The sequence below is a fragment of the Orbicella faveolata genome, unplaced genomic scaffold (genome assembly GCF_042242905.1).
Source record: "Orbicella faveolata isolate gen_17 unplaced genomic scaffold, um_ofav_v1 contig_35, whole genome shotgun sequence".
Lineage (NCBI taxonomy): Eukaryota > Metazoa > Cnidaria > Anthozoa > Scleractinia > Merulinidae > Orbicella > Orbicella faveolata.
In genome coordinates, this window is record NW_028301564.1 from 6,265,984 (window position 1) to 6,284,000 (window position 18,017).

General features: G+C 39.2%; 2 protein-coding genes across 3 annotated transcripts; one reads left to right on the plus strand and one right to left on the minus strand.

Moving 5' to 3' along the window:
• Nucleotides 1–1,364: 1,364 nt before the first annotated feature.
• Nucleotides 1,365–2,719, plus strand: LOC110047701 (vesicular inhibitory amino acid transporter-like). The gene has a single exon (XM_020753463.2). It carries the CDS (start codon nt 1,403–1,405, stop codon nt 2,717–2,719), a length of 1,317 nt encoding a protein of 438 aa, XP_020609122.2. The 5' UTR covers nt 1,365–1,402.
• Nucleotides 2,720–3,715: 996 nt separating this feature from the next.
• LOC110047665 (uncharacterized) lies at nt 3,716–18,006 on the minus strand. Of its 2 annotated transcripts, none has more exons than XM_089273119.1 (9): nt 17,850–18,006; nt 13,431–13,588; nt 12,041–12,250; nt 11,170–11,277; nt 10,101–10,288; nt 7,372–7,743; nt 6,384–6,814; nt 5,826–6,043; nt 3,716–5,014 (listed from the first exon to the last, which is right to left on the minus strand). In XM_089273119.1, exons 3-9 carry the CDS (start codon nt 12,222–12,224, stop codon nt 4,665–4,667), a joined length of 1,851 nt encoding a protein of 616 aa, XP_089129245.1. In that variant the 5' UTR covers nt 12,225–12,250; nt 13,431–13,588; nt 17,850–18,006; the 3' UTR covers nt 3,716–4,664. The 2 variants fall into 2 exon arrangements, with proteins under 2 accessions (XP_089129245.1, XP_089129244.1); XM_089273118.1 differs by having other exon boundaries at nt 5,826–6,046.
• Nucleotides 18,007–18,017: the final 11 nt, after the last annotated feature.

Genomic DNA, 18,017 nt, shown 5'->3' on the forward strand with positions numbered 1-18,017 from the left:
TCTAGGATTAACCCTTAATGTCAAAAAATTCCATATAATTCTTTCCAGGATCAGGACTGCATGGAAATGTAGACATAAAAGCACGGAAACATTAAAATTGTATTCTGCCCAGTTTCAGCTTACATCGCTCAGGCCGGGGTCAAACGCCGTACTTCACATGAGCCGAACCCAATTCAACCAATTAGGCTCACGTGAAGTTCGGCGTTCGACCCAATTAAGTTCGACTGATTTTATTTGGAGTGGTTGAGGCGTTATTCACGCCTGGCCAGCCGTGAATAACGCCTGAAGACCGACTTTGGGTCAAACGCCGATCTTCACATGAATCGAACCAAACGCATAATCAAAGGTCTAAAGGCGCCATTTTGACTTTACCTTGAAAAACCACAGACCAGCAAGACCGCTTTGGTTATTTGTTTGGTGTAGCAGATCGGTTCGACTGAATTAAGTTCGACGTTTGACTCAAACAGGCGTTCCTTTAGTTATTTGAGTCAACTCAAACTTTCATTAAGTTCGGCTCATGTGAAGTACGGCGTTTGACCCAGGCCTAAGATCGTGTTTTTGTTGCAAAGAAGGCCTTGAACTGATTATTTGGATTAAAACGGGAAAAGAAGCGGATGAGAAAAATAACCGATTATTATTGGGGTGTATGCTAAGGGTAATATCAAAATTATATGTGAAGCACATCATTGGTGTTCTTTGGCCCGACAAATCATTTTCGCGATCTCCAAATGTTTTTTTTTTAGCATTCTTTTGACTATAGTTTAACTTCGAATAACCTTGAAATAAATTTGTAAAAAAACATATATAATCGTGAATACCCTTTTACTGACTGAGGCCCTGTTCACACTACGATGGAAAAAATTGAAACAGCGTTTTCACTCTGAAAACGCATCAAATGTTTTCTGTCAACATTACGACGGAGAAATTTGAAAACGCAACAATCACCGGTCATTTTGGATTTATCTATAAAGAAAACTCGGGCAGAGAAATCACATGACGTCATCGTTTTCGAAAAGCTCCTTTTCAGTCGAAATATCATTTTTGTCCACACCTAAACGAAAAGCCGGCGTTGTCAAATTCCTTTGGTTTGAAGAGCGTTTTCGAAAGGCCGCGTTTCCGTGACGGATTAGTGTCGACGGCAGGCCTATCCATAGAAATAAAGCTGCGTTTTCAAATTTCTACGGCGTAGTGTGGACGGGATCTGGATGTGTTTTAGTAAAAAAAACTACAATAGCCTCTAATGAAGGCCAATGCATTCCTGCGTGCATCTGTTGTACTATTTGAACATATTTAGCTTTGTTTCTCGCGCACTTGTACGACGGTCATTATCTTCTCGCCTTCCAACCAGGAGCACGTTTTCACACCAGCTTAGCATAGCATTCGTCAGATTCTGTCGTGAAATATGTCGTTAAGAGAGGGATACAGTATAGTCGAGGAGACTTTGGATCAAGAGATCGAAGGTCACGAAAAAAGTCTTGACGAGACGATAGAGAAGATGAAAAAAATATCAACCATGGACACCTTCTGGAACGCGTGTAATTCCGTTCAAGGGCTAGCCATCTTGTCCATGCCTCTGGTGACACTGTTTGGAGGTTACTGGTTCATTTTCGGTATCATAGCCATCGCAGTGCTGTCTAACTATACCTCCAAGATCTTGATAGACTGCCTTTATGAAGAATTTCCTGGCAAGGGCCGCACACGTGTTCGCAACACATACGCAGACATCGGAGATGCATTCTGGCCCAAGTACGGTCGACACATGGTGGATGCAACAAAGTTTTTTGAGTTAATATTTGTTGCTACCGTAAATCCAATCGCCTGTGGTGAGGCTATTTACTACACCCTTCCTTATCTGCCGGTCGGAAAGCAAGTTTGGATCTTAATTTTTGGCCTGGCCATGATACCAAACGTTTTTCTTAACTCGGTAAAATTACTCTCCAAGATCAGTATGCTTACAATCTTTTTCGCGTTGGCAAACTTTGTCATAATAGTAGCTTATTGCTTGGGCCAGAGCGCTTCCTGGAATGCCGAAGATTTGCTGGTATTTGATCCTTTCCGGTTTCCCCTGACACTCGGAGTCGTGCTGGCTAGCTACTCCTCCCAAATCTACCTCACGGTACTCGAGGGCAACATGCGCCATCCTGAGAAGTTTAACACCGTCATAAACTTTGCTTACATCGCCATGACCGTGTTAAAGATCGGAGTGGGAGCTTTCGGTTATTTGACTTTTACAGACAGCGTCGGTGACATGGTGTCTAACAACCTTCCGCTAGGACCTTACCGGATCACCGTCAACGTCGTGGTAACAGTCCTGTCCTTCATGGGCTATTCCCTTCCCATGTTCGCCGTTTTCGATATGATAGAGAAGTCAGCCCCGCGGTATTTAACAGCCAGGTTTCTCAATGACGATGGAAGCCGTCCTATTGTTCCATGTGTGGTGCTGTTACGTTTGATGCTCACATCCCTGACCATTCTCATGGCAGTCCTTGTTCCGCACTTTACTCTTTTTGCCGCATTCATCGGAAGTGGTACAGGTACTGCCATCGCGCTGATTTTCCCCTGCGTTTTCTACCTGAAAATCTTCTTCTGGGAGTTGAAATGGCAGGAGATTATTCTAAATGTTTTCATCGTATGTTTTGGAATACTAATGGCAACTTGTGGGATAATTTCCACGGGACATGAGCTATATCTCACCTTCACTCATGGTACAGATTTCTGAGCCTTAGACACAATGGTACAGTGAAGTGAACTGAATACATAACATTCGCCGTACACTATTCTTTCAGAAACGTTGTCCAGTAACCAGTCCGGTGGTAACTGACCTAAAATAAAGGATAAGCATGTTTTGTTGATGTTACGGAAATTGAGACCGAGGTCATGTTTTTTCACCTTTCTGATGTCAGAAAGCGATATTTAACCACTGTACACGTCGTTAAATACGCGTTTTAAAATGTTCTGTTGTTTCCAGAAATCGTTTAAAAGTTATGGTTATTGTGTCGGAGTTGCACTGTGTGGGTGGATTTAGAAACAGTGGCATAAGAATTGTTTAGTTTTCTAGAGATCCTTCAGAGTTGATTTAAAATTTTGCGTTCAAGTTTCAAATAAAAAGTGTAAATGATAAATAAAGAGGAAAACCACTCGGCACCGAATCAATCAAATTAAAAGATCATTATTAAAACTATTACATACGTTGAATTACACTACGTATACCTTTTTTTAAGAGACTGTTGATAGAGGTCATTGAGTAACCAAGCTTTCAATATAACTATCTTTGTGAACGTTTTTGTTTTTCACGCATTTTGAGTGCGTTTGAATCCCGATTGCAACACTTCCGCATTCGGGCATTGCGTAATTTTTTTCGGGCAAGGTCACCGCCCACCCCCCCCCCCCCCCCCCCCGCCAAGTCCGAAGGTGCCCGTACGCCCATGACAATAAAGCCAAAAAAGCGTTGATTTTTTTTGGCTTTTCTGGATAAATGCGAGGGTAAATATTCGTCGGACTCTACGAGCGGGAGGAAGGCCTAACGAGCAGTTTACCTCCACCCTCAGTCCACACCTACCCCCTCCCAATTTGTTTCGGCATTACTGAGTAAATGCGAGGATAAATGCTCGAGGACTCTACAGGAAGATGCCTAACGAGCAGTTTACCTCCACCCTAAGTCCACGCCTGTCTCCCACCCCGAACGAGAGGGGCAAAGAAATGTGCACCTCACCACTGAAAAAATGTTTCATTTATTGCTGATTTAATTCCCAGGACTAATCAAAATCTAATTTCTCTTATAATATCGATACACTGTGAAGCATAAGTTGTGGAGAATGGAGATAATCATCTAATTAAACTCTCAATCAGTTAAGATGCTTGGAACTCAACAGAGTCAGTGGAATGGATGCAAACACGCTCTTCGTCTTAGCTGCTAAAACTACGTTACTGGCAATTTTGTTTTAGTCCAGATCATGCTGAAATTGTCTTCTGAAAAAATCTTACAGATAATTTGTTTCTCTGTGCTAACCAAAATATGAGGACATTAATATTTATTAATTTATCAATGCTATACTCTGGCTATATTATAGTAATTTGATTTCTTTTCAAAACTTTAGTCGATAATTGTGATAAGAGTTATAGTACACTTAAAGTGTTTGTTGGACACAAGTCTATCGCGGGAGATTCAAAATAAAGCAATAGTTTCTTAACAATAGTTTACTAAGTCACAATTCAAATATGAATGACCGACCAACTGGGAGTGAAGTCGAAATGTCGTCGGAGATTGAGTTCCAAGCTCACAGCAAACTTAACAAAGGTGCCGGTGTGAAAAGGTTTATCCAGCGGATCCAACTAAGAACAAAGAAGCTACTGAAACAAAAACGCAATTTTTTTCTTGTTCTTTTTGCTTCCCTAGGTTTTAACTGCAACGGAACACAAGAAAACGTTCTACCCTCGCTACGTACGTTAAACTGAACGGCATAAAACTTTACGCAGTAAAAGTCAGCTCAACAGTGACCTAGGGGTAAAATGCAAAACATATCAGGATGCCCCGGTGGAATCAGAATTCGACAATACTACCATCGGTCGGTCGTTCATCGTTATTTTATCTCTAAATAAAGACATTATACGGTTGTACGATGTCTTCTTACAGTTTTCACAGAAATCCTCGGCACTAGTGATCATTAAAGTTTCGTCGAGAAAGACTCCGGATTATCTACAGATGTCAAAAGCTCTTGGTAATCTGGTGGCTCGCTATCTTGACCACAGGGAAGTTTTAAAAGTTCTTGGCCGACTCCAGTGATTGGCCTAATTTTATGAAATTCCACTAAATCTTTCAGAGTTTCGTGTGCGATCTGATTGTGGCCAAAAAACTGATAAGTGTTCTCGCTGGTGTCTACAAGATAATGCTTGCAGCGCTCCGGGGCACGGTAAGTGATGGTGTATCCCCAGACCCTTTCACTGACACGGACCAAAAACGAACCTGGAGGCTTGTTAACAAGTAAGTTCTCAGCATCTTGCCGAGAGATGATTCCTGAAACAAAACAGATGGATGACTGGTTCATTTCGTGCAGATACCAAATAAATAACAAATAAATTAATTAAAAATAATTAAATAACAATATTTAAAGGCGAAGTCACATCAGCCCTAGCTGGTTTTCAAGCGGGTCCACTAACCAAGTCGAACTAGTATTTGGACATGCTGGTTTTCGTGGAGGGGAGAAAACCGTACCTGGAGAAAACCATTGGAATAGAGACCAGAACCAACAACAAATTCAACTCACTTATGGCAGCAGGTAAGGACTACGAATAAAATACGAGTTCAAGACGCAAAAGTTCACAGATAAACCAGGAGGGTAGGACGAGAGGAAGAAACGTAGTAACAAAGCTTTCAACGCTTTACGCCACAATTCGATTAAACCTCCATGGCTGCACGCTTTCTCTCTATAATAGACACTAGGTTTCAACCCTTGAACAATACATCCAAAGGCTACAATCAGCACATGTCGTTCAAAAGCGCGGATAAACACTGCAACAGGAGCGTCCAGAAAAATAGCGAAGCAAGAGAGAAAGAGAGCAAGAGCAGAACATTTCTCTGGAATAACGTCAATAGACAATTCTTACACGACTGGCTCAACAACCATTGATGTTTACATTTACCCTAAAAAAACAGGTAAAGGTAAGATAAATGTTGTCTAAAGCAACTCTTTTTGTTTCACTTACAATCGCTATACACGCCTGGCCTGATTACGTTTTTAGTATCAAGTTATCGACTGCTGGAAAGTGCTGCATCCTACTTCATGTACATATTGTCTGCACTTGTTTTAGTTGTTTTTTGTCCTTACCATGAAAATAAGGTAGTATCTTATCACCATCGTAGCAGATTCTCTTAACAAGCTCTTCCTGTTGAAACCACTCGATCACGTTTCTTTTGTTCTTGGGTTTTACACTCCTTTTCGGTCTTAGTGGGGCCGCTGGGGCCGCTGAGACTGCTGGGGGCATTGAGATTCTGTTGCTGGGAGGCGGGGGTCTGGCAGGAATCGCAGGTTTGTTATCTCCTGGTCTGCTGGTTGAATACGGTACAGTAATACATAAGATATGCCAAGCTTATTGCATGAGCGTTTATGATCTACATATACAGCCGGAGGAATACATTCAAGCTAAAACTCGCTAGAACCGCTTTATAATACCAAAAGAAGGGGAAAATAGTCGTTTTCAGTATTCTTTGTCAGTGTTTCTAACTGCTGAAAACATCCTATATATATCTCTACAAACTCTTATATTTACGATGATTCGCAAGATGGTGTGCAGGTTTGAACCCTGAAGAAAGCAGTAACGACACAAAGGTATAACTTATGATAAACGCCAATAAAACCAGGATTCCTTTATCTGTTTCTACTCACCTAGCAGGCACAGGAGGAGGCGGCCTCTGTGGTTTAACACTGAATGATCTCCTTGGACCCTCTACCATGCTTAACCTCTTAGCCTCTTCTCGTTCTCTTATCACCTCTCTCCGCGCTAAGCTGACAGAGCTTCGTCTTCGTTGTTCCTCCTCTTGAGCCTTTAGTTCCTGTTGTCTCCAGGCTTCATCCTCTTTTTTCATTTCGTCTTCTTCTTTCTTTTTAAGCGCTTCGCGCACCTTCCTCAAGCTAACGTAAATTTCTTGCGCTCGTTTAGTTTCACTTTCCAATAGTTCTTTCTCTCTACGCTCTTTTTCTGCTTTCCTTTGCTGTAGACGAGCTATCACCTCTCTTTGCTTCCTCTCTGCTTCTTTTTGCTGTTCTTCCACTCTTCGCTTCTCTTCTTCCAGTTGACGAGCTTTTTCAAGCGCTTCCTATAAATACACGTTTTAATCATAGTCAAATCCCTATTAAGGGGCCTCCCATTAAACGCCCTCCCCTAGTAGGCGGTCAGTAACCAAAGTCCCAATGAGGGCTTTTCTATTGTTTTAATCTCTATTACGCGGCCAGCCTCCTTTAAGTGACCACTAGCCATTTGACCGAGGGTGGCCGTTTAATAGGGGTGGGACTGTGATAACCAACTCTCCCTTCATAGAACACTGACAGTTGATAATCATAATACACAGAAAACTTCTCATAACCACTACCGTGACAATAGACAAACTAAGTGAAACTGAAAGGCAGGTTAGACATCAACGTTTTACTATTAAATAAGAAACTTTAAAAGGCTGCTTTTACTCTTGTTTTAGATGTATAATTTGTTTTTCTGAGTCTGTTTGTACTGTTGACTTCAATATTACTATATAAAAACAGTTTGTGATTGACTGCATGAATCATAGAAGTTGCAAGACCTAGCACTGTTAAATAACTTATTAGATTGTGAAGCTCCCTAATAATAAAAAAAACCGAAAAAAACACAATGTGAGGTCACCTGTTCAAGTTTCTTTCTTCGTGACTCCTCCAAGGCCTTCTCCCTTGCTTTTCTTTCCTCTTCAGCTTTTCTCTGAGCCTCTTCAGCTTTCTTTCTAGCAAGTTCTTCTACTTCCCTTCTCTTCTCTAATTCTAACCTTCTCTTTTCTTCTTCAGCTTTTCGTTTCTCTTCAACTGCCTTTCGTTTCTCTCTTAGCTCAGCTTCCTTTCTTCTTTCCTCTTCCTCGCGTCGCTTCCTTTCTTCCTCCTGTTTCCGTCTTTCCTCTTGCTTTCTACGTTGTTCCTCTTCTCGTTTCTTTCTCTCCTCTTCTTGACGTTTCCTTTCTTCCTCTTTCCTCAACTCTTCTGCTTTTTGTGCAGCAATCTTTGCTTCCTGCAATTAATATGTTAAATTAAGCTTGTTCCAGCGGGTAAACAGAGCTGTAAGTTTGTGTTTCCTGTGAACAGTTTTCCATTGAAAAAGAGTACTATTGAAGATACAGAGTATGGCTGCAATTGCTAATTTTCAAATAAAAATGAAAAAGAGATAAAGGGAAAAACTGTTCATTCTTCTTGAGCTTATTCTCAAGCTCTTCTTGTCTTTTCATTAAAATAATAAAGACTTATGAAAAAAATAAATTCTTTCTGCATATGCTATTAATAATGCTCTACTCCAGGTGATGAGATCAAATGTCAAAGATGGCACTGGATTGGACACACAGGGATAGTGGAGCCACGGGGGGCGGGGGGGGGGTGGTGAGGCTGGGGGACTTTAGTCCCCCCAATTTCAAGCAAAAAATAATTTTACATCGCCATCCCTAACACATAATGGTGAAAGACAGAGAGAAACACTGTGTTAGAGCATTGGAGGAGAGCAGGCTAGGGGGGAGACCAAGACGAGGTTACCCAAAACAGTATGAAAGAGAATAATTGAGGACAAAAGGCACACAGCTGGGTGGTAGTCATGGGCGTCTGTCATAACCTGTGCCACAGCCGTCCCTCACCAAAAAGAAAGAGCAGCAGTAACACAAGTTATGACTGTCCCAGCTCTAGCAGCAAATCTGGTCAAATCTTTGTGGATGGAAGGAGAATACCAAAGCCTCAAGGTATGGAGAGATATAGGTATAGGTTGGTATTGCTCTACTTGCATCCCTGGTGAACCAAGTTTTAATAAAAATGGCCTTTATCATATGCTTTACTTATCCAACTTCAAGCTATTATTTAATTAGTGTAATTAAGGTTACTTCCCACCTTCAGAGGCCAAAAAAATCGTTTTTTCTTTTATTTGACAAAATTTAAGTTCGTCATTTTATCTAGTGTTTCCAAAAGAAAAACATTAAAAATCTCAAAAAGCGGCCGAGTTATTAAGAAAAAAACGTATTTTCTAATAAAGTTAATAAACTAGGAAGGTGTCACAATCTTGTCAACGGGCGAGAACCCTGGGGAAATTTTCGCGGCAAACGCTCATCGCTCGTATTTCATGTCATTTGCATATTTTTATTTACATCACGCACTTGACAAAAATTCCCACCTGGAAGCTTTTTACGCTAACTCCTATGGCCCAAAGAAGAAAGAAAAAGCTCCATATTGTCAAGGAAAGAAAAAAAAAACCTTGCTGAAAGCGACAAAGGCCCTTGGTTTGGCCAAACGCCTTCGACAATCTCGGCGTCTGCTGAAGATCCGGAGCGTTCGAATATCCTTGGAGCAAGTAGCTTAAAAATCAAAGTTAACGTCAGTGCAGGCTGCGAACAAGATTCTTCGTCGGAATCTGGCGGAAGTGATGAAGAAAATGAAACCTACCCAGGGGAACTCATTTCAGCAATAAGGGTATTTCTTAAGCTGTCCGTCGATTCCTTAACGTCTTGTTTTTCAGCGGCACATTTTCCCCCTTTAACCTTTTTGGCGCGGGTTTTGCCTTTGCCTTTGCCTTTGGCGTCTTTGCCCATTATATTACGTCGCCGTCCTGAATTGAACTCCACTGGGCGTGATAAAAAAACCATGTTGCAATGCGATGCTTTTCCCGGGAAATCTTGATCTATTGTCATAGGCACTAGGAGGTCCTGTTGTTCCATTGGCTTGCGGTTTTATTAGGCGTGATAATCTCCGGGCGTGGCGTGAGTTGTTTACGAACCTTTACAAGCTAAAATCTCGCATTTGATTTTTGGACGAATACATCCACTTTGAGCGAATTTATAGGGTATGCAGATTTGACGGATTTTCGTGAAATTTTGCCAGAACATTCCAGCAATAATGACAAACCAAAGCGTGTCGGGAAATTTTGATATTTAACATATTTTTCCCGTGGCGTCCATTTACGCAACACGTCTCGCATATTTTTAGCTACTCCAACTTTAGAAGTGGATATCTAGACAACCAATCAGAATATCGAAAAAGCCCGACACACTTTCGTTGATTGATGCCTTGTGAACAAGACTGTGCAGCCATTTTGCTCGTACTGCGGAATCCGATACCCGATAAATTCAATAGAAGAAGCCTCGGTCGTTTCACACCTTACCGCCTCCTGACACTTCCTAAAAGAAAACATTGCTGAAATTGTATTTTTTTCGTAAAGTACATTTATTAAGCTTTCTTATGATATATAGTTTGTTGGGGTTTTATTGAAACTGGCGCGCGTACGATTTTTTTCCCGAGGGGCACCTGCGAAGGTGGGAAGTAACCTTAAAGCACAAAGCTCAACATGATATTAAGCTGAAAGTCATTTATATTTCAAATAGCTATTTTTTTTCTTACCTCTTCAAGCCTTTTCTTTTCAGCTTCCCTGGCTGCGGCCTCCCTTGCTAACCTCTCCTGCTCTTCTTTCCATTGTCTTTCTTCTTCCAACCTTTCAAGTTCCTTCCTCTTCATCTCTTCAATCTCTTTATGAGCAAGTTCCTTTGCCTTCCTTTCATCTTCTGCCTCAGCCTCTAACTCTTTCCTCTCTATAAAATCATTATCAGTACATACTAGTTACAATGAAATAATTGTTTTAAGTTGACATAACATGGTGTGGAGAGGGATTCTTCTATGACACAGTTCTTGACAAAATTCACCACCTACTCCAAGACAATCCAAACAGGAATATGGCCTCCTTCTTTTGAAGGATGAAACAAAAACACTGACAAAAACAAACAGCCCATAACACAAATTTCATTGTCTAGTAATGCAGCTATGAGCAATACAATAACAGTCACACATGTAACAAACAAAGGGTATTGAATGGTTTTTGCAAGCAGACAAGCAGACGAGCAGTGTGTTTATTTTTGCAAGCACAAGCAGTGATCAAATTTGTCTTGCAAGCTCTTTAGAAAATACAGATGGCAAGCAGCGGAATCTCTCTTTTGTTTCAGAAAAGGAAACACAGTTTTGCATCAAGGAATCTGACTGACACCTCCAAAACAGGGGAATAGGCACAAAGCTAAGCAACACATTGAGATCGTATCGTGGTCCAACCAATCCCAAGCCTAAAACCAATTATGCCTTGTTTGATGCCACATTAAGTCACACAGCTTAATGCGAGTCAGTGGGTGGACGCTCAAGGAGATCTAAAGCTTTCTAACACGACGCTGTGAACACAACATGTGAAGAAGCTTAAAGTTATCACACTTTGGAGCAGGATTCATGAAATTTCAAACAATCAAGCACATTTTAATGAGAATTCAAGCATGCCAGCAGTTGCAAAAATTTTGTGAGCACCAGCAAGTGAGCACTCATCTACTGTAAGCTTTGCGAGCAATTGGAGCAAAGCTCCAAATTTTACAAGCAATTTAAATTAAATGGGACCATTCAATACCCCTCAAACACATCGCAGCAACACACTTACTCTTCAACACTTCATAAAAGTCTTGTTTGTCATCTTCATCTTCTCCCAACACCCAAACCCATGGATTTCCATCAGCAGCAATTAGATAATTTACAGTTTTTGCATTTGCTGTAAACAATAAAATTGATAATTAATGTTTTGCCAAGCTACTGTCATCAGGGGTCTGTTAGTCTAATGGTCACTGGACTCTGGAATAAGAGGTATCCCTGTGTGAAATTGTGCTTTGGTCATGCAATAGGATTGTGCAGAATACAGACTGAATTAAGCAATAGAGCACTTTTTCCGTGTTTACTTAGCCTCATCTAAACACGAGGAGGGTTGGGAGAATTCGAGACAGTTATGCAAACCTGAGATGTAGTCGAGGGTTTGCATAACTTTCGAGAATTCTCCTAGGCTATGTAAACATGAAAAAAAGGACTCTTACTATTGCTTTTATAAAATAATTCTCAAAAATATGCATGAATCTAAAACATCAGAACCTCTCATCTAAACACAACTATTGACCAATGATGGCACGTGTAGTTCCTCAATTATTTTGTAATCTTAATCACAGGATACCAAGTTACAATCCCAATAATAACATTATTATGAAATGGGATCTAAAATACTCGAAAGAACCAGCACAAGATCCTGTATTCTGCAGAATCCTTTAATTTCCTACAGGATAGAGCATCGATAGGATCCTTTATCACGCTACAAAATCCTCTAGGTTCTAGGTTTAAGTGTCTGTAGTAAACGTTTTTCACTGAACATTAATAACTTAATAAACTTTAATAAATGCTTGTGTGTTTCGGCTGTTTTCCAAAAGGACTTTCATCATACTGTAAACTTGTTACTGCATTTAAATTCATACAGAACAAAGTATACTGACGTTTCTTCGGACGTGGTTTTGGTGGATTCTCTGCTTCTTTCTTTTCTAATTCATCTTCTCTCACACGCCATCGCCGCACTTGTTCCTCTCGCATCTTCACAAAAAGAATCTGCTTCTGTTCTTCTGGTAGCTCAGCCAGAAGGTCTGGATCTACGTACATATCCCGGAGAATTTGGGCCAACATAGTGATAAACTTGATAAATAAATTTCCTGACACAGAAAAAGAATATGGTTTTTAAATAAAAACAACATTTCATAATTAACATTCAGGAAAGTGGCACCACAGCATATCCGGTAGAGGTACATTTGTATATTAAAATTAAGTTAGTATATTCACAACTAATTAGATAATAAATTAATGAAGCACCGTATACTACGCAAACAGAGTGAGACATTGAGTAAGGACTGAGATGTACTGTTAGCTTTTACATACAGTACCGATCAGAAGAAACCTAACAGGAAATGCGAACGGGAACGGGAACGGAATGGATACAGAACGGGTACAGAACAGATACAGAACAGGAAAGGGAATGCGTGCAGAACAGAAACAGAATACGTTCTGTCAAGCATTCCCTGTTAGGTTTCTTCTGATCGGTACTGTAAAGTTGACAGTCTTAAAGGATTTTGTCCTCAAGCAAACATGCATGCCTTGGTGACATGTTTTCTATTTCCTTCCTCTTTATCTTATCCTTTCCTGCCGTGTGGCACATATTGGGATAAGGTCAGGGGCGTAGCCAGGATTTTTCAAAGGGGGGGGTCACAGTGTGTCAAAGTGAGGGTACTTACCAGAGTGTCATGTGGTTTTTGCCACCTGTTGCAGGTTGTTTGCTTCAAAAAGACTTACAAAAGGGGAGGTCAGGGGCACCCAAGGACCCCCCTAGCTATCCCCCTGAAGGTTATCCAGTGGAGTTTGGTTTCCTCGATACAAACCCAGTTTTCCTCTTTAATTAATATTGCTACAGGTATCTTTTCTGATTCTGTACTTTCTGACTGCTATTTATGAAAAGGGACTATTAGAAGAGGGAATATATTTTTTTTAAATAAAACTATTATCATGATCTTCCAGCATTAAGGGTTTAGGTTTTTTTTGTTCTGTTTCTGGAAGTCTTGTAAACTTTTTGGACTTAATTTTCTAAAAATTGCTGGTGTCCTTCAGAAGTCTAGACACTAAATATGCATTTCAGTCACGGAAAAGCTGGGAAGGTACTGTATACCATATATATTTGCAAAATTCTATGTAATATCATTCATAATTATAAGTACTGAGTTAATACTTTTAATAGCTGATCTACTTAAAATCCTTTGAAACTGTGAACAAAGCATAATGTTTAATACTGTACATGTAAGTAACAACTTAAAAAACTCAGTTTACAATGTATACTATACTCACAGTTTATTCTATGTGTGTTCTTTTAAAAGCATTCCAATGTAAAGAAAGATGACAGAGAGAGTACCCAGCACAAATGAAAGAACAGAGAATACCACAAGGCAGCAAATCACATTGTTATGCATTCCAAAACTCCATCACATTGATTTCTTAACCAAAACCTGAACCAAAACAAAACAAATAAAACCAGATGAGTGAGCCTGTAACTGAATTAGTCATTCCAATTTACCCTGGTGACCAACATACATTGGAAAATGTTTGCTAGTATATAATATTATAGACATTCATATTTACATTTATCAAGACATTGTTTCATTATAGACATTTATAATCTTGGTGATCAACTCATTACCTTTTCTTCTTGTTGGAAAGCCACAAATTATGTTAAAAAATATACAGTCTGCAATTTGTGAATGGTTAAATACAGTTGTTTTGAGTTCTAAAAGACTAATGCAAAAATAGTCTGCTTTCTTGTGCAAATCTTGCAGGGGTTTTTTTCACTCTCAATGTGGCAGAGCTGTGTATTTTTCAACCACCATTTAGCCCCAACACCTCCTAAATCAGTGATCATTTCTGGAAATTCTACTTTTCAATAAAACCTGGAAACAGTCTGCTAAACTCCACAAAAATCACCTTCTTGATTTGTAATAAGCGAACAATATGGCACCTTTTCTGTCAATTTCATTTGCATTTTCAGATCAAGTGGAGTATTTTTATTAACGATTTCTCTCAATTTTCTCAAGTTATGTCTGCTTTATTTCACTTATCACCAAAAAGTTTTTTTTTCAGCTTTTTGTCATTCTCATCAAAATAGAAAAATGTCAACTTTTTGTCTACTTTCTCTGTTTAGCCTATTACTAAGGAATTCACACACTTGAGCTGAGTATTATGTCCACTAAACATAAAGGGCCAACTCACATACAACCGCTTTCATGTGGCTTTGATAGCTCAGTTGATAGAGCATTGCACCAATAACGCAAAGGTCGTGCGTTCGAATCCTGTTCAAAGCCTGAATATTTTTTCAGGTCTTTTTTTAAGCGATGATGTATTGTGTGACGTCATCACTTTATGCTGGCATGCATGCATTCCTTTGGATGGTGATTTCGCATAGTTTGTCAAGCTTATGTCTGTGCACTTATGTCGTGCACTTTTTATCCCCCTGTGGAAGGGAAATGCACTCTGAGAGTTCCTTTGCTGCTTTCCTTTACTGTTTGTAGGTTCAGCAGAGTGCTTTTAATTGCAGCTTTTAAAAGAAGACTTAGGGGTGGATTTTGGTTTAAACAGTATCGGATAACTTTGCGTTCACAGGCAAACTCATAATAAGAACATATCCTCCATACGTACAAGTTTAGATAGACAAGGTGAAGGCTTCCCTTTGCTGTTTGTAGGATCAGCAGACTGCTTTTAATTGATATGACAAGTATACAGTTAAAACAACAAATTAATTTCAGGAAAGGTAATTAGTGTTGCCAAATATTTTTAAAGATAATAAGGTGTCGATTTCAGAGAGAGTAACATTCTTTTGCAGGTTTCCTTTGCGGCTTTCCTTTGCTGTTTGTAGCATCAGCAGAGTGCTTTTAATTTCAGCTTTTAAACGAAGATTTGGGGGTTGATTTTGGTTTATACAGTGTCGGATAAATTTGCGCTCACTGGCAAACTCGTAATAAGAACATATCGTCCATATATACAAATTTAGATAGACAAGCAAGTCACACACATGATAGCTGAAAGGTCTACATAAAATTTATGGATTGGTAGTGCAGTTGTACTTTTGCCAGTCTTGAAGTGAATTGAATGAACATTGTATGAGCACTGAAATATACAGTTTACAGTAGTGATAATGAAGTCAGGGTACGATTCATTTGCAGTTTTCATTTTTTTATGAAGTTTTGGAAATGTGCTGTTTTATATTTTTTGTCAACGAAAGAGTGGTTGTGATTAAACAATTGATAATCGTTTTGTCAGGGTAAAGACAATACAAATATTCATTGACGACAAGTATACGGTTTACAACAAATTAATTTTCTGTGAGGTAATTAGCGTTGCCAAATATCTTTAAAGATAATAAGGTGTTGATTTCAGAGAGAGGAACTTTTCAGCAGAGTGCTTTTTATTTGGGTTGGTACATTTCGTTGACCCCTAGCACATGGATTAACAAGATGGACCTGGTACATGAACTACTTGACTGAACCACCAATAGACTACCTTAAATGAAAACCCCTAAAATTTCTAACCCAAAGGTTTAAGAATCAGTTTGTTTGCTCATGTTCCAATCTTCTTGGAACAATAAATAATAAACCATGAAATAACAAGGATCAGGTTAAGGATAGAAAAGAGTAACATGGATTACAAACGACGAACTTGAAAACTTTAGGCTAAACTTTTTAAGATGTGCAAACTGTGACACAGCTCCTTTGAAATACTAGACAAAAGATTGGATTGACCAAATTTGACAGATGTAGCTGGGCTAGTCAGTGTCCAGTCCCTGATTGAACGTTCAATGAGCCACAGCAAAGTTTGTGTACTCAACATCTGACCAGGTGGAGGGTCTAGATTTAATTGTTCTCAGTGGCGCTGTTCTCTGGTAAGACAGGTGGATTCCCTGTGAATTACATGGCAATAGTAGATTGGTAGAGCTCATCAAGGACACCGGCTACATTTACTTGCTGCTCACAATGTAAGTCTCGACGTAGACTTCTACATTGATAAACTCTGAAAATCATAGCTAGTTTTCCCACCATTAAAGTCGAAGACCTAAGCCTCATAACTTTTTCATCTCCACAGTACACTGAAGACATGACTGGATGAATGCGACAATTTTGACCTGAGTTTTGTGCCATTCGTTGATAGCTTTCAATCAACAAGGCCAAACAGAAAAAGTGCAAAAATGTCAACATTTTCCTATTTTGATGAGGACAGCCACAAGCTGAAAAAGCTCGAAAAATTTCACATTTTGACTTTTTTGCAATAAGTGAAATAAAACAGTAACTTGAGGAAATTGACTTTAAAAGTTATATCTGAGAGAAATCCTAAAGTTTCTCTACCTTGCCTGAAAACAATGTGGCACTTATTTCACGTTTTATGAAGTCAACATCAGTGAAATCAACAAAAAGCTATCATATTTTTTGTTTTGCATGTAAATCACAAATCAAGAACTTGTTTAGTTTTCTGTTTTACCTACAGACTCATATGCTCATTGACTATTCTATCTTCTGCTAGTTAGGGTTTCTTAGCATTCAATTATAAAAGTGTAAAAAAGGATAAAAAATGTAGATATATTGTACAAGTGTGAAAATACATAAATACATTGCACAGCCTCACAAAACAAGAAGGTTTTATCTGAAATAGCAAAACCTTAACACAAAGCCCCCTACATTCCATACTCAACTGATAAGAGTATAATTAGGCACAACTCGAGAATGAGGAAGCAGGGGGCTAGTGTAAGAATTCACCCAATTACGAAAAACTATTTTAGGTCATGAAAAGAAAGGAGGAACAAATTCAAATTAGGACGTTTGGAATATCTCTGTATCACTTACAACATACAATCTCTTAATAAACATTGATTTATCACGAAACTGAAAACCAGCAAATGCTAAAGTAGTATTAAAGTTGGCAAACAAAATCCTCATGCAAGAGACAATAAACTTTAAGGTTATTAAACTACATTTGGTGTTAAAAGGATAGGAATAATAAACCAGATACAGTGTATATTTCCCTAATGGGAACTGATCGAATGCAAGAAGACAATAATTATTTACTAATAATTACTCTCCACTTAATACAACAGAGAACAAAGGTGTACCAGTGCAGCAAAGAACATTTTCAAAACAAGAACACCTTCTAAACGGAATTAAGGTTACTAGGACAATACTTGCTTATCGAGGAAGGTTGTACAGTACTTGCAAAGGTACAAATGACGGAGCCATGCAGCGTTGATGTCAACGATCATCGATCATTGCACACAAGAGACACGAAATGTAACTTACCTCAATTCGCTCCGATTCAATAAGTCACTTATTTATTGTAAACAATATTTTCATATTTTTGATAGAAAAATGACACGAAATGGTTCCTTCTGTGATCAGCGGTTAAAGGTCGATAAAGAAGAAAGGTAAAAACTTAAATTTCAATCACGGAGGAAATTTTTGTACAGGAACCGATCGATTGTGGTTGCAAAAAATAGGGTCACCTCCACAAGAAACAATACAAGGTTGAAGAAACCACACAAGAAAGGCTTCTCCAGTAAATCTGTTTGTGCAATGTTCTCCAATAAAACTTATAGTAATCGGTCGAATTCAAAACGAAAGACGAACAAGGATGCTTCAAGCCGCTTCAAGCAACATGTAGGCGCCGCCATTTTCAAGCTACTCGAAAGACAAGTTACTCTCCAGGTAGCATCAGTATTTGGAAATCTCTTACCTCTGTTCGCTTGATATCTGAGCCAGATAAATTCCTGCGAAAGGCAAGCGGTAAATTATTTCCTCCTCTCTCCTTTTTGACCCAACAAATACAGCAACTAAATTTCCGAGGGCAAGAATTGTGCACCATCCCCCAAGGGCAGCCCCAAAATAATCAGGCTTATTATCA